The following is a 15,739-nucleotide window of genomic DNA, read 5'->3' on the forward strand; positions in this document are numbered from 1 at the left end:
GCAAAACATGGCATATCAAGTTGCATTGAGACTAGGAACCTCCGCCTGCATTAAAGCTGGGCAAGGCTACCCAATATGAGGAGTAGGCTCTCAGAAGCTGCCAAAGAGTCAAACAGCCTCTGCTCCCACTGTTAGGAGTTCCACAAGAAGACCAAGCTACACAATACAGCAGCCTTTTAAATGGGAGACAGCAGAGGTACGTTTTTGATATGGCTAGTTGCATGTCATTCAAATGAAGGCAGCAAGTCAGGAAACAAGGACACCAGTCAAACAGCTGTCCCAACTGAATGGACTTTGTGAGGAAATCTCTGATCTTACACACTAATCTGGTGACAGTGTCTTGCAGGGACCTCCTTAAAGTGCTTTGGAAAGCAGGTGGTGGGAACTTGTCTGCCTCTATATTTGGAGTGTTCAGCCTTGACTTACACTTAGGATGGGAAATAGGAAGCAATGTTTTCAGTCTGGTGTGGTACAGATGTCAGATTTGAGCACGATACAGTTATATTGGGAATTCTTTGAAAAAGAATTTAGGGGGAACAGTTCTATTCAGGGATTGAGCTGGATCCACCCCTAATTACCTTGGTTTGATAAAAAAAATTTAAACTAGAATATTTTAGGTTCTAATTTTGTATGTGCTTCTGTGCTGTACCATAGGTAAAACCGGGAGAGATGCATTTATTTTAAGCAATGGAAGTTTTTAATTTAAAGATTAATTTTCAATGTATTTTTAAATGAGTGATAGGAAAAATGTACATTCTAGCTATGGTTCAATGAATAAGATTGTTTATGCTTTGATATATGCTTGTTATAAAGATAAAGGAATAGTGCAGAATATAGTAAAGATGAGTTAGGTGACAATCATGAGCTGGCGTTTGGTAGATGGCCATGCAATTTGGTCCTCGGTATTTCATACATCACCCGATGGGAAGTATGTTACATCGGCTAAGAATAAAATCTCGTGATAACGGGCTCTTCTGTCAACTTCAAAAATTGGGGATTTTTCTAAATACTGCCAGTTAGGTTAGGCTATTTGTTTTATTTTTAGGCCTGATACAAATTGATATGCTGCTATATTCTAGGAGCCGCCAGAACGTATTTAGATAGGCACATCTACAGAGAGAATAAACACCTGAGGTTTGCTTTCCTGACTTTTTGGGATTTTTTTTTTCTCACTGGTAGTATTTTTGTTTAACTTAATTCTGTGCTGTCCAATCCTCGTGCAATAAAATTCAAGGACTGTCGAGGTAAGACGGTGGTGACCTTGCCTAGCATCCACGAGGCTCAGGTTGGGATGTGAGGCCATATCTGCCACTCCAGGAAATGCGTGTTCAAACCATCACCCCTGTGTTCATAGTGGCTGTTCCTTTACTATCTCCTCTCCCAACTCTTAAACTTATACCAAAAGGGGGCTAATTCTAATAACTTCACATTTTTATTTTTGGAGACTCTCACATATGAGTTCACTGCATTTTCCCAGTTTCTCCCCCCTCCATTTCTCCAGTGTTCTGCACCCCCCTCGGATTAGTTCTCTCCTCTTCTATACTTACCGTTGTGTTTCATGTACGTCTCACGACTCTTGTTGCCTGTGACATAAAGAGCAATAACTCTGCCCTCTTTCTCGCTGCGCGTTAAGTTATCCTAAGTGCTAATTTTATACTTTCTTGATTTATAAGCATGATCAGGGATGGGATTTATTTCTCCTCCTCTCTCAAATGTCGTGAACTAATCCCACGTGAGACTCTGAGCCTGGGAGATTTCCTTGGTGGTGGTGTCAGCTGACCCGCCCTTGTTCACGTCACACCTGTTGAGTGATTCATCGCTCATCGCCTGCGTTGTTTCATGAGCTGCCGGTTGTCTGATGTTAATGCTGGGGATTAGTCTCTGGGGTACATGGGAGAATCATCACGGTCTCTTTTTATCTACTCCATGTCTGTCTAGAACTGTTTCTGTAAGGGTGAGGGCTCGACATCATGCGTGTTTCTACGGCTGAATACTTTCATTACTGTACGTTTTCCCTAATGTGTGTGTTTTATATGGAAGCCAAAAGGAATCGTAGGCTATAAATCAAAACCTTGCTTGATCAATATTTAAACAAGGATTGCATATTAACCAATCTGATACATGCATCTGAGTGTTCATTTGTAATATACTTTCCAGTACAGTGAATTTCAATCCATAGGACATGAAAGCTAATACATTATTTTAAAATAAAGATACACACTTTCTGTTCTGTAATAAGAGCCTGACATTTACAACTTTGCCATAAATCAAAACTTAAGAAGTTAAATATATCTGTAGTGACTGTCACTGAGATTGTTCAAGAACCATGCTGAGCATTATCACTTCCTACAAGGAAAACATTAACAATTTAATTTTAACCCTAACACATGGATCTTTAGTTTTCCATGGTGTAACTCTTTAAAATGTCCCGTGCCTCCTTTCATTGATAGCAGGTCACTAGGGGTGTGGTGATTCTCTTGTGGTCTTTGCTTTGTTTTGCTTCTGTTTTTATTCTTAATTCCTGGAGACAGCCTTACTGGTGAGTGAGATTCTTTGATAGCCTCATTGGGAAGCTAAGAGTTAAAGCCTTAAGGAGTAATTCTGCTCCACTTCTTTGCCCGCAGTGCTGTCTCTGTCTTTCCTTTGAAGATAATTTTGACCCTTTGTTTTTAATCATTTGCTCTTCAGATGGACCCTGTGCAGAAAGCCGTCATTAACCACACGTTTGGAGTCTCCATTCCCCCGAAGAAGAAACAAGTTATTTCTTGTAATGTCTGTCAGCTGCGCTTTAACTCAGACGTGAGTATCACCTTTTTTCTTTCTGAAGTGTGTTGATTGTACCAGTGCTGATTGGCCTGAAGATGTCCATCTCTTCACTTGTGCCTGCTCTGCGGCCTCTCAGCACCGGTTCCTCCTGATGACCCACTGGCTCCAGGGTGTCCAGTTTCCAAGTGACTTAGATTTGGTGCTTCAAATAAGAACAGTAGGGCAAGTGATTAATCATAAAAGTTAGGACATTCTCTTGTTTTATACAGGATCCCATTGATTCTATTTGCTTGTCAAAAATATTTGAAAATTAGAAATTATGAAAAAACTGTGTGAATGCTAAGAAGACTACTGAGTTTTTGACAAGAACGATCATATTTCATGCATGTATTCAATCTTATTAGCTAGCCAAAGACTAGTGTATTATACAAGTTATGTTTCCAATTCTTTTAAATATAGGAAAAAATTTCTATAACTAGCCAACATAGACATTCTGCTGAAAAGAGGTACCAAGGAAAGGGTAAATTCTAAATAGATTTTTAAATGTAAAAAAATAAATAACAGTAGAAATCTGGTAATACTCAACTGCCAAACAAAACCAGTTTCCAGGATGGTTAAAGAAAATGTCATACATTTACACAATGGAGTACTACACAGTGGTAAAAAATACTGACATCTTGAAATTTTCATGCAAATGGATGGATCTAGAAAAAGCATATTGAGTGAGGTAACCCAGACTCAGAAAGACAGCTATAATATGTCCTCACTCAAACGTGGCTTTTAGACATAAAGGAAAGAAAAAAACTAACCTATAGTTCACAACCCCAGAGAACCTAGACAACAAAGAGAACCCTAAGAGGACATACATGGATCTACATAGGAAGGTGAAAAAAGACAAAGATCTCCTGAGGAAACTGGGAATGTGGGGGTCACAGTAGAGGGTTGAAGAGGAGGGAAAGGAAGGGAGAGGGGTCGAGAAAAAGGCATAGCTCAATAAAAAAAAGTGAAAAAAAAATGCCAGTTTCCAGTGCAGATGGGATCTGACGACTGTATCTTAGATGTGGGATTTCCCAAGTTTCTGGATTCAAAAAGCCATTCTGCAAAGAGCATACCACAGATTTAATGTGTTTTTAGAAATACAAAAATAACAAGGCATCCTTCTTCATGTATACCACGATGTGACATTTCCATAGTTCTACACAGTAAACACAATGAAATTGCACTCACTGGAAAAGAAGTTGATCATGATCTAAACAATTATATTTATTGTGATTTCAACTAAAGACTGGTGACTGGTACCTCATAAAATTCCATTCTGAAGAATTTAAATGTCCTGGCATAAACAGAGGAACATAGGCTGTCAGTTCATCCGATGTCTCAGTACTATTGAGATCTCAATTCTCCTCAGGATGTAAAGACAGCAGAGTGAATACCCAGACTCCCCAAACCCTAGCTTTTTGTTAATAATCACCCGGGAAGATGTATACTTCCTGATTTTAGTGCTTACTACAAAACCCACAGTTATCAAGGAACTTTGAAAAATCAGTACACCTTGGCTCAGCAGTGGAAAGTACTTGCTACTTTTGCAGAGGACTTGGGTTCCATTCCTCCATAACTCCAGTTTCCGGGGAACCAGCACCCTCTTTTGGTCTCCATGGTACAGCACACACTGGTGCACTTGCATCCATGTAGGTGAAACACGCACACACATAAAGATAAATACATCCTCTTTAAATGCTCATCCATTTGAGCTCCTCAAGCCCGACTTGTCGTTCCCAATTACTATCAACACTTTGTACTTTTTGTGTAACCTTCCGGAGTTGATTTATGGAACTATATCTAAATGTGACTGTTTTTCTTTCTCTTAGGATAGAGTAACAAGCTTTTCTCTGCCTTTGTCTGTTGGTTTGTTTGTTCATTTGTCTGGTGTTTATGCAGCACACTTGCACTGTGTTCATGTGTATTTACATGTGTATATACATGTATATGTGCAGGCATGCACATGTGTATTTGTATGCATGTATATGTGCAGGCATGCACATGTGTATTTGTATGCATGTATGTGTGCAGGCATGCACATGTGTATTTGTGTACATGTATATGTGCAGGCATGCACATGTGTATTTGTATACATGTATATGTGCAGGCATGCACACGTGTGACCAAGAGTGTGAAGTTCAGAAGTTGATGTCAGATGTTTTTCTCAATCTATCTCCGCCTTGTTTTCTCCCTAAACCTGGAGCTCATCTTTTCAGCTTGACTGTCTGGTTAGTGAGTTCCAGAGATCCGATTCTCTGTCCCCAGCAGATTGCTGCCACGCTTGGCTTTTGCATGGATGCTCATATTCTCGTGTTCGCATGGCAGACACTTTACCCATCGAGCCATCTCGCCACCGCCTGCCTTGTCTTTCTCACAGCACAGTGTTTTACTGAGAAGCCTTTCTGTCCATGTAGAGTACTCCTTGACCTTCTGATTTGCAAACATGCTAGACAAAGATGCTAATGTCTTAACCTAGATCCTCATAATATGTTACGTTACATCACAAAGGGGATTAAAGGCAGTAATAGCCCGTCTCTAAAACAGAAAGAATGTCCGTCACTGTGTCTTGTGCCCATGTGCCTGGTGTATACAAGACTCCTTAAAAACGGAAGAAGAAGGCAAAAGAAGCAGTCATTAATGATTCATCGATTCCCCATTGACGGCTTTGAAGTTAAAGGAATGTGCCAAAAGCCAAGGAGTGTGCACAGGTCTACAAGTCAATCTTACCAATACCTTCGTTTTAGCCCAGAGAGATACACATCACATTTCTGGTACCCAACTAGGCAATAACAAATTTGTGTTGCTTTTAGCTTATGACCGTTTCCTGTGAAAGCAGTAGAAGCACACTAGTCTCTGTGTGTGTGCCCCATGGTCTGTTTACTTAGTACCCGTTAGCATTTGTGCATCCATGTGCCCCGTGGTCTGTTTACTTAGTACCCGTTAGCATTTGTGCATCCGTGTCCCATGGTTTGTTTGCTCAGTGCCTTCTAAGTGACCATGTAGGTTGTTTCCCATTTAGGAAAATTGCATATATTTTCATAGTCAATACACAACAGAACCAGGACATATATCTGGGCATCTTGCCTCTAAATCTGCAGGTGTGCCTACAATACTATTTCCAGTAAGTTGACTTTTGTCTAAGGATTAATTGAACCCCTTCTGGAAAACGGTGGGACATTCCAAAGAGTTAGCTTTTTCCAGCGAGGGCTGTGTGACTGCCTGGGATCCGTCCTTACACAGGAAAATGAGAGCGTGTTGCACCTTCCACTGTGTTCTCTATTTCACGTAGAACACTGCATTCAGAGTCTTTGAGGGCAGAGACATACACATCTCCGAGGGTTTAAGGCCAGCCTGGTCTACATGTGAGTTTCAGGACAAACAAGCTGTCTGAAAAAAAAAAAAGTTCTTGAACATGGATTTAAGTTCTGGTTTCGAACCTGGAAAATAACAGCAACACTGTTGACCTTAGTTTTATGATGGGAAAATGGACTGTTCCAGCTCTATGGTTAAAAATAATCCCCATGGTATCACCATCAACAGAACAGAACATAAACACATCTGTCATACAGATAGGGCAGCTAAGACCTCAGAATTATGCTTCCTATTGTGTCATGGAAGCCAGGTGTGGTGATGCACCCCTGCGATGTCGGAACACAGGAGAGTCAGCAGTTGACAGCCAGCCTTGTCTACAGAGCAAGTGTGAGGCCTGGACAACACGAGACCCTGTTTGCAAAACCAAAATAGAAAAAAAAAAAACAGAACCAAAAACGAATCTGTCCCGTGGGTGCTTTGAGGGGAGGTGTGAGGTGTGAGAAGTTTCTCTGTAGTTCAGAATGCCTCCCGGTTTTGGTCTATGCTCACCATCATCCATTTCTTCTAAGTGTAAATAATACAGGTAAGGACAGCTGCAGACGTGTTAACAGATGACCACCAGCTTCCTGTCACTACCCAGTAGCCCTGTGGAGAAGAAAGAAAAAAAATGAGATTTCTGAGTCATGCTTAGATTCTGAGCAATAAAACTGTAAAATCTGGATGGCAAATGCAAAAATGTGACATATATGTGTTCCCCGTGTTTAGCAATGTGCTATAATCTGCATAACCGAGCTCTCTAACTGAGCATTTTTTATTGGGAAGGGAGTTTATTATTTTATAATTACCCTGTTTACATTTTAATGCAAGAATTAAGAAGATGCTCATCCTTATTTCCTTTAATAACATTTCTGCATCAGCCCCAGACTGAATTGGCTTCACTCTTCAGTGCAGAAAGTATGTTTATGAAAGATCTGGAAGGCAAATTTGCACAGTAAACAGACGGTTCTCCACGGCTCCCTGGAACACACAGAAAACACACCAGGGCAGACCTTGTGCCATGAAACCCAGAGCAACCTAGTTTAAGTATTCTGCAGCCTGCTTTGTCCAGCTTTTACCATCTCAGTAGAGCGCCACTGTTGGAAGGCAAAAAGCTACAGCTTTATTTACACAATGAAGCCTTATGTAAATGAGCAGGCATTAATCACAAACAGTTCCCAAGTGAACCTTTACAAATTGACACCATTAACTTTGCCAGGGGCAGGCCAGGCACTGCCGTCCAGGAATAATACACTTTCCAGAAGAGTCCTGGACCTTGGCACAAATACGTGCAGATGCCAGTTCCTGCTTTCTTCTTCATCATCTTCCTAACCAGGGTAAACCAAACGAGGTTGTCATGAGCCCCCATGTTCCTTTGTCCTTTGATAAATGAGTGCTCAGTGTGGGGTGATCATAAATTGATGGACCTGAGTAGGAATCCGTAGCTCTCTAGAGAAGAGCCCCGGCAGGAGAAGGAGCTAGTGTACACTTCGCAAATAATACCTTGAGGCAAACATTCTTCTCCTTTTTGGCAGTGTTGGAAGCTGGGAGATCACAAATAGTTTCTAATTTGCATATTAATTTCAGTTCCCTGGAGACTAGCAGTAGAAGGATCAAGGAAATACAAGTGGAATTTTACATAAGAGAAGCTGGGCAACGTGGTTTTAAGTGTTTAGAAACACAGATGCTTCATCATCCTCTCACCCACAGTTCACTGTAAACGACCTTCATCTCACCTGCATCCCCATGCATCGTCATCCCCATGCATCGTCATCCCCATGTGTAGTCATCCCCATGCATCGTCATCCCCATGCATCGTCGTCCCCATGCATCATCATCCCATGCATCGTCATCCCCATGCATCATCATCCCATGCATCGTCATCCCATGCATCGTTATCCCCATGCATTGTCATCCCCATGCATCGTCATCCCCATGCATCGTCATCCCCATGCATCATCATCCCCATGCGTAGTCATCCCCATGCATCGTCATCCCATGCATCGTCATCCCATGCATCGTCATCCCCATGCATCGTCATCCCCATGCATCGTCGTCCCCATGCATCGTCATCCCCATGCTTCGTCATCCCCATGCATCATCATCTCCATGCATCATCATCCCCATGCTTCGTCATCCCCATGCATCATCATGCCCATGCATCATCATCCCCATGCATCGTCATCCCCATGCATCATCATGCCCATGCATCATCATCCCATGCATCATCATCCCCATGCATCGTCATCCCCATGCATCGTCATCCCCATGCATCGTCATCCCATGCATCGTCATCCCATGCATCGTCATCCCCACGCATCGTCATCCCCACGCATCGTCATCCCCATGCATCGTCATCCCCATGCATCGTCATCCCATGCATCGTCATCCCCATGCATCGTCATCCCATGCATCGTCATCCCATGCATCATCATCCCCATGCATCATCATCCCATGCATCATCATCATCATCTCACCACAGTTTACTGTAAACGACCTTCATCTCACCTGCAGTGAGATGAAGTGTTGGAATGCACCATTAAGGCTACAAATTATAAAGCATGAGATAGTATCCCTGATGCTAATGCCGTTGCTTTCATTATTAGCAAGGGGCTAAACTTGCAAAATTTACAGTGTTTTGAGTCCCACCATAGACCACATTCTCTTCATTTTATCTTACTTTAAGGCATTTGTAGGTTGGTGTGTTTTGTGACATCGTCCTGTCTGGGTTATGGTTTAGCTGGTGTCTCTGGATTTCAGCCTTCTGTCCTTCTTGCTGTGCTTTATGCCTTCCTGTCTGGGGATATGAAGAGATGACCTCATCCCATTTCATTGATTGACCTCAGAATATTATAGGCGGGCAGGGAACTAAAGGTTGCTTCGAAGAGAAAATGATAGGGTGACCAACCATTTGTGTGAACATTTTTTAGGGTGACCTTACTCTTATTCTTGACTATAAACCTCTGAAATTTTGAAAATCGCAGCCATTCCGAGATCAGCAGCAATTCCCAGGCCTGCAGTCAGCAGGCAATTGGTACTTCTGCATGCCCTGGCACCCTCATTTCGCGGTACTTCTGCGAGCCGTGGCACCCTCATTGTATGCCTGTGACATCTTAGTACAGCCATTTCACCCAGTTTGTCCCCTCTGGCCTTCCTGCCTGTTCCCACCTCCCTGCTCTATCCTAAGTCTCCTTCCGACCTCCTGATTTCTTCAGCTGTTAAAATCTCACAGTGCAAACTCTCCCGCCTTTCTGTAAACAAACTTCATCCACCACGTGACATTTAAGAAGCCTTCCCGCTCTATCTGCTAGGGGCACCGGCATTCTCTACAGCCCACCCAGCAGCATCCTCAGCAGTCAAGAGGTTGGCTATCATGCCACAACTTTGGACCCCACACGAATTTTCTTCCCACACAATGTTTGTGGACTCCCCGGTGCTTGGCCACCAGACCCGACTGTCCCTCTCCACCAGCTGCCCTGTGACACCAAGTCCCGGTAGCAGCTGCCCTTCCTTGGAAATCAGATCACCCAAGAACCTGGAACCTTGTAAGGCACTGCCTTAGAAACGTCCCTTTAAGCAGAGCTAGCGCAGGCTGCAAGGATTTTTCTGAAATTTCGGCACCATTTAGGAGTCCAGGGAACTCTTCAATTTACTGATGACATTCTTGAACTATCTTTTATCTCTAAAATATGTCGCTCCTTGTTCTTCCCTGTGTTCTCTTCAACCCATTCCATTTCTTCTTCCTTCATTTTCCTCTTTTCTTCCCCCGACACAATAGAGTAGCAAATGCACTGTTTCCCCATCTTTCTTCAACACTGGTAATGTTTTTATTAATCCTTTATTCCCCTTAAGCAGACTCTTTGCTTTCAATTCAGAAAATTCATCTTCTACTATTTGACTCTCCCCAGCATAAGGTCACTGTCCCATGAATCGAACCAACTTCTACCCATGAATTAAGGCTGACTAACTGCTCCCTACCTCAGAAATAAGCATCTAACCACTGTCAACCACCTGTGCACATCTATTGCTCTTGAAAGCGCTTGGGAGAGGTAGCGACTCCTCTAGGTCTTCATTAATATAATTGCATACGAATTTTATAAAGAATAATATGATTATTAAATATATAAAATATAATGGAAATATAAAACCTTCTATACTTACAAGCATGGCTTGGACATTTCCTCCCCCCTCAAAAGTCTTGTATGTATCTGTACTGAAAACACAGGCCATTTTCCTTGACTTTCTTCCCTAAACAAAATAGCATGAGAACTGTTACACAGCATTCATATTTTAATATAAATTTATGTTTTATGTTTAATATAAATTTGTATTTTAATATAAATATTTATATTTTATTGGTACTCTAGAGGTTATTGAAAAGAATACAGGCAGTTATTATATGCAAATGCCATATCATCCTACTTAAGAAACCTCAGCAATCTCAGATCTGGGCATTCAGGAAGCTTCTGGAACCAATCCATCAGGAACACGAGGAAGAGCTACACACATACTCATGGATAAGTTGTATGTGTTTGAGAGTACCGGTGCCCGGTCTATTAGATTTTTGCCTGTGCTGACATGGTTCCTAATGGAAAAAAAAAAAAACAAAGAGTCCTGGAAGTTGCCCCTGAAACGTGAGGCTGTGGTGGGTTGGAGAAGGTTGGACTTCAGCTGAACTCTGCAGCGGAGATTAAACACGGAGCTGCCACAGGGACGCTGCTCGCGTTGCTGATCCAGGAACTTCCATGCTTAGTGCAAAATTTACATCTACTATTAAGCCATACGAATTATTAGAAAAATTAATATTGTGAGTTTGAAACCCCAACCAGTTCTGTCAGGAACAAAGGTGCGGTGCCGAAAATAGAAGGAATCGATAGTTCCCAATGAAAACCTGGAAAGTGATGGCCAGCTCTTGTCAAACATTTTACATTTTTTCCCATAAATAAGACTATTTATATTGATTCTTAGGTTTGGAGGGTAGTGAAGCAGATAGGAGGTAATTAAAAGCATAAATCTCCAGAGCCTAAGAAGGTAATTCTCTGTTTCTCCGACAGAGCTGACAAAGTGATGAACAATTGTTGCTTCCGCATGACAGAAATATAGCGTGATTACACGGAACAGGGACACGGGGTGCTAAAAGTTTTCTCCAATGGCTACCATTAAACAAGCTCTTAAAAGTTCAGTTAGCCTTTCGAGGTACATAGTAGTCACTCATTAAATTCTTTCAAACATTGCTTCCACGGTAGCGCTGTACAGCAGCAACATTCAGTCCTCAGCATTCCCTTCTATTTTAAGTAGATATGTGGAGAGTTTAGGAGTGACTTTAGACTCACCAGTGCCTCAGAACTGGGGACGTGGCTTTCTCTGGTAAAGTACCCGTCACACAGGCCAAGGACCGGAGTTAGATACCTGTCAGTGACCCCAGTACCCAGGGTCCTAGGATAGGTAGATGCTTGGAGCTCATTGGTTAGCAGCTTAGCTGAAACATGGTTCAAGTTCAGTGATTGACCCTGTCTCTAAACAAACAAAGAAAGAAGATGAAGAACGATGGAGCAGGATCATACATGAGGACCTCTGTTCTGTGCGTGTGCACACAGGTGCACACATGCCTGCAAAGATGAGCGCAGGAGTAAGTGCGTAACACACACACACACACACACACACACACACACTAAATTTACCACCAGGAGGAAGAAAAGACTATGTTAGAAAGACCAGTTTTGTTTTGTTTTGTTTTTGAAGTGAGCATAACAACCTAGCCTCATCAGTTCCTAGATCGCGCTGGTGAGGAGATCTCGCGGTGTATATGACTCATCATTTTTCTGGGTCTCCTTCAGACACAGAGACGCCCTGCCTGGCACGGAGCGCTAGCTCCCATTTGTTTCTAGCCGTGTGCTGCATGGTATGGTCAGCCTAACTGGATGGTGCCCGGAGCGTAAATGTGGGCGTTAGCCTGAAGGCGCCAACACCCAGCCCTGCTCACCAAGGTCCATTCTTGAGAGAAAACCACCATTATGCCTAACTCAGTCGCCACAGCTAGCTTTGGTCCTTTTCCAGCACATGGTTGGCTGACCAGATGTTAGCAACAGCCCTGAAGAACGCTAGAGGGACTTAACTTCTCGGTTCTAAAATTGTCCTGCTAAGAACCCTTCTAACACAAAGCTTTCTCTTTCTAACCCTTTACAGATTTCCAAGTCACTGTGTTGTTGATTGTTCTTCACTTGAAAGTTCCCATGCCTCTTGGGATTTAGGAAGGACGAGGGCTAAGAGTGTGTGTTTTACTTGTTCCCTGGATATGGATTTCCTCAGTTAAGACTGATTCTAGAATCGTTAACAATCAGGAAAGGTTTCGCTTGACTTTTGTGGCTTGAGATTTCAGCTACACCTTCATTTAATGTATAATTAAAGGCAGAAACTTTGGGCTGAGCCCCTGTAGGCTCAGTGTGATGAGCAGCTGGTGTAAAGTGGATTTCTGGGCTTTGTTTTAGGAAGCAGTTGGTTTCCCGTAGCTCTTGTCTGTGTGCTGTATTAGGCAGCTGACTAGAATTTTTGCCATTTTCACAACAAGAAATGGAAAGTATGATTTATGTATGACCAAAACAGGAAAAAAAATGGTTGCAAGTTTGTATGCTCCACTACTTGAATAAGTGGAGTGACTTGAAACAGTTTAGAACATTCTGCAAGAGAGAGACCTTTTTAGCTAATTTTACCTCTCAGGCAGCAACTTGAATAAATAGGAGAGTTTTTGTACTGCAGGCCCAAGGCCTTCTAATCTGATGGCTTGGCAAGGTGGCTGTAAGGCTGTAGGAACCTGAGCATCCATGGCCGGCTTCTATCCGTCTCTAAAATACCCAGATTCTCCTGGCCAAAGGAATGTGTGGACAGGGTGTCTGAGAGAGAGTTCTTCGAGGAGAGGGAAGCAGCTAAAAACAAACAAACAACATCAAAACAACTAGGGCAATCAATCCCTGCATCAGAAGGAGGGCCTAAGCAATTTCCTCAGGAACTTGGTCATCTACCTGAGGAAAGGAGGGAGAGAGAAAGAAGGAAAAAAGGAGGGAGAGAGAAAGAAGAAAGAAAGAAGGGAGGGGGAGCGAGAGAGAGAGAATGGGATAGACATTTAAGGCTGCTGAACCATGTGTTGCTAGCTGCAGCATAATTGAGGAGAGAACAGAACCTGTGACTAGAACAATCTCAGCAGAAAGCTCTTTGATGGCGCCACCTCCCTGCCTGGCGCTACACTAACTCTCTCCACACCTCTTCTCTGTAATCGCACACAGGTAAGGAAGGGAGAGCCTCCAGAGCGGGTCAGTCAGGATTGAGCAAAAGAAAACTGGAGAACTACGAAATCCAGTAGCTTAAGCAGGCAGGGCTCAGTCAAGCTTGGTGACGGTGGCTCCTGCCTTTTGTTCTGCCACTCAGGAGACAGAAGTAGGTGAATCTCTGTGATTCCGAGGCTAGCCTAGTACTCCTTACAGAGACCAGGCTAGCCAGACTCCTTAGTGAAACCCTGTTTCACAAAACAAATAAAACAGCAACAATAACAAAAGTCAAGTAGGTCTCATTACATAAGTGGTCCTCATGGACTTCGGATAAGCAACAGGGAATCCACAGCCTCCCAGAATTATGCAGGGTATTTTGTATTTTTGTATCTGAAACCAGTTACGGGTAACTGATCTGTCTTCTCATGGGGCCAATGTTCCACATCTTTCATCAACATGATGCAATGTTCTAGCCCTTAATTGCTTTTAGGGATTATTATTTCAACTTGCCTAAACTTTTTGCCTTTCTTTTCTTTTCTCTTCTTCCTCCCCGTCCCTCTTCTTCTTTCTTTTCTTCTTTCTCTTTCTTTTCTCAGTGACAGTGGTGGTGATTTGATTAAACCCAGGGTCTCATACTAGGCAAGTTCAATTGAGCTAAATCACCAGCTAGCTCTCGTGCGAATCTAAAAGCAAGCGAACAAAGCCACTCTACTCCACGGCCCTCTCTCTCTCTCTCTCTCTCTCTCTCTCTCTCTCTCTCTCTCTCTCTCACACACACACACACACACACACACACACAAACACACACACACACACACCTTAGTTCTGTGTTCTAGGGCACATGGAGAACATATGTGTTCACTGCTTAGGTGACTGGTCTCTTGAGTCCTCAGACAAAGACTCTGAGGAATTCGTTACACTAGCAACATCAAATCCCATTTTACAGGAGACACGGAACCCTTCTGTGTGGTGCTGTGGTATCTTTCCATGTGCCATTTGGGAGGACTAGAAAAGACTGCTTCTAAAGGAACCATTAATAATTTGTTAAGAGTGTGTCGTTGAAATGGTTTGAGTCAACAAAATGCCCCGCACGTATTTTTAAATTAAAAATAGCAGCAGTCACATTTTGTCGCTCTGTCTATACATTTGCACAGATGGTCAGAGAAGGAGGCTTCATTAATATCTCTAAGTCACGGGGAAATGATAGATCCCCACATTCACCAAGTGCCACGGTAGGATTACTGAGTTTACAGATGTAAAAAAATAGATAGAAAAATTTAAAAGCATGAATATTTGACATCCCTTTGCAGCAAGCTTGCTACAGATTTACACATTGAAAAATTATCATTTACATGAATATCCATTTTTACAAATGTGATAAGTTCTTATTAATTTGCATAGTATTAACTGGATCTCTGGTAATTCAACTATGTATGAACTGTAGATTTGTTTGTTCCAAGTTCTTGCTTCAGAGATTAGTGCACGCACGTGAGTCTCACAGAGGGATGGAAGCATGAAAACCAGCAGAGACGGCTGCTTGAGCCCACATGTACACTTAATGCGTTGAAATACAGGCAGCGGTGTCATTTCTGGGACTCTTACATGATTTTAACAAATCGCTTCATCCCCAGCAGGTTTTTAAAAACAACTTTATCTTCCCCCCACCACCACAGCTAACAACATCTCCTTAAAAATGTTCTGGTCTTTAAACTGTCCTGCAGTCACTACTGAAATCTCCCCAGTTCATAGCCATTTAGAAATATTTTATGCCATTCTCTCTTTTAGAGAAAACTAGTCATTTTGTTACTTATTTTGTTAAACATTTTGTTTAAACAAGATAATGTCACCTAACACACCCTGAACATTCAGATCCCTGGCCAGCTGGGCCAGTCTCTGGCCCAGATTTTGCCTCTGGTGATGGAGGAAGGTCATTGGTTAAATAAAAAGAAACTGCTTGGCCCTCATTGGTTAGAAGATAGGTGGGAGGAGTAAACAGAACAGAACGCTGGGAGGAAGAGGAAGTGAGCTCAGACTCCACAGCTCTCCTCTCGGGAGCTGACGCCTCAGAGAGACGCCATGCTCCCAGCTCCCAGGCAGACGCACACGATGAAGCTCCGACCCAGGATGGACATAGGCTAGAATCTTCCCAGTAAGCACACCTAGGGGCGCTACACAGATGATTAGAAACGGGCTAAATTAATATGTGAGAATTAGCCTAGAAGAGGCTAGATAGAAATGGGCCAAGCAGTGATTAAATGAATACAGTTTGTGTGTTGTTATTTCGGGCATAAGCTAGCCAGGCAGTCGGGGTATTGGGGACGCAG

The 15,739-nt window shown here is 42.7% G+C and overlaps 1 protein-coding gene across 14 annotated transcripts in view; it reads left to right on the plus strand.

Annotated features, from left to right (window-relative positions):
- The window catches only part of Znf385b (zinc finger protein 385B), a 352,707-nt gene that overhangs the window by 285,502 nt on the left and 51,466 nt on the right, over positions 1-15,739 (plus strand). For 13 of the 14 annotated variants that reach the window (XM_075984770.1, XM_075984768.1, XM_075984769.1 and 10 more), the window contains one exon: positions 2,689-2,799. In XM_075984770.1, the coding sequence (XP_075840885.1) occupies positions 2,689-2,799 (111 nt within the window). Of the gene's footprint in view, positions 1-1,985; positions 2,005-2,688; positions 2,800-15,739 lie in introns of those variants that run through there. The other variant, XM_075984779.1, reaches the window with a different exon arrangement.

This window comes from Microtus pennsylvanicus, chromosome 9 (genome assembly GCF_037038515.1).
Source record: "Microtus pennsylvanicus isolate mMicPen1 chromosome 9, mMicPen1.hap1, whole genome shotgun sequence".
Classification (NCBI taxonomy): Eukaryota; Metazoa; Chordata; class Mammalia; order Rodentia; family Cricetidae; genus Microtus; species Microtus pennsylvanicus.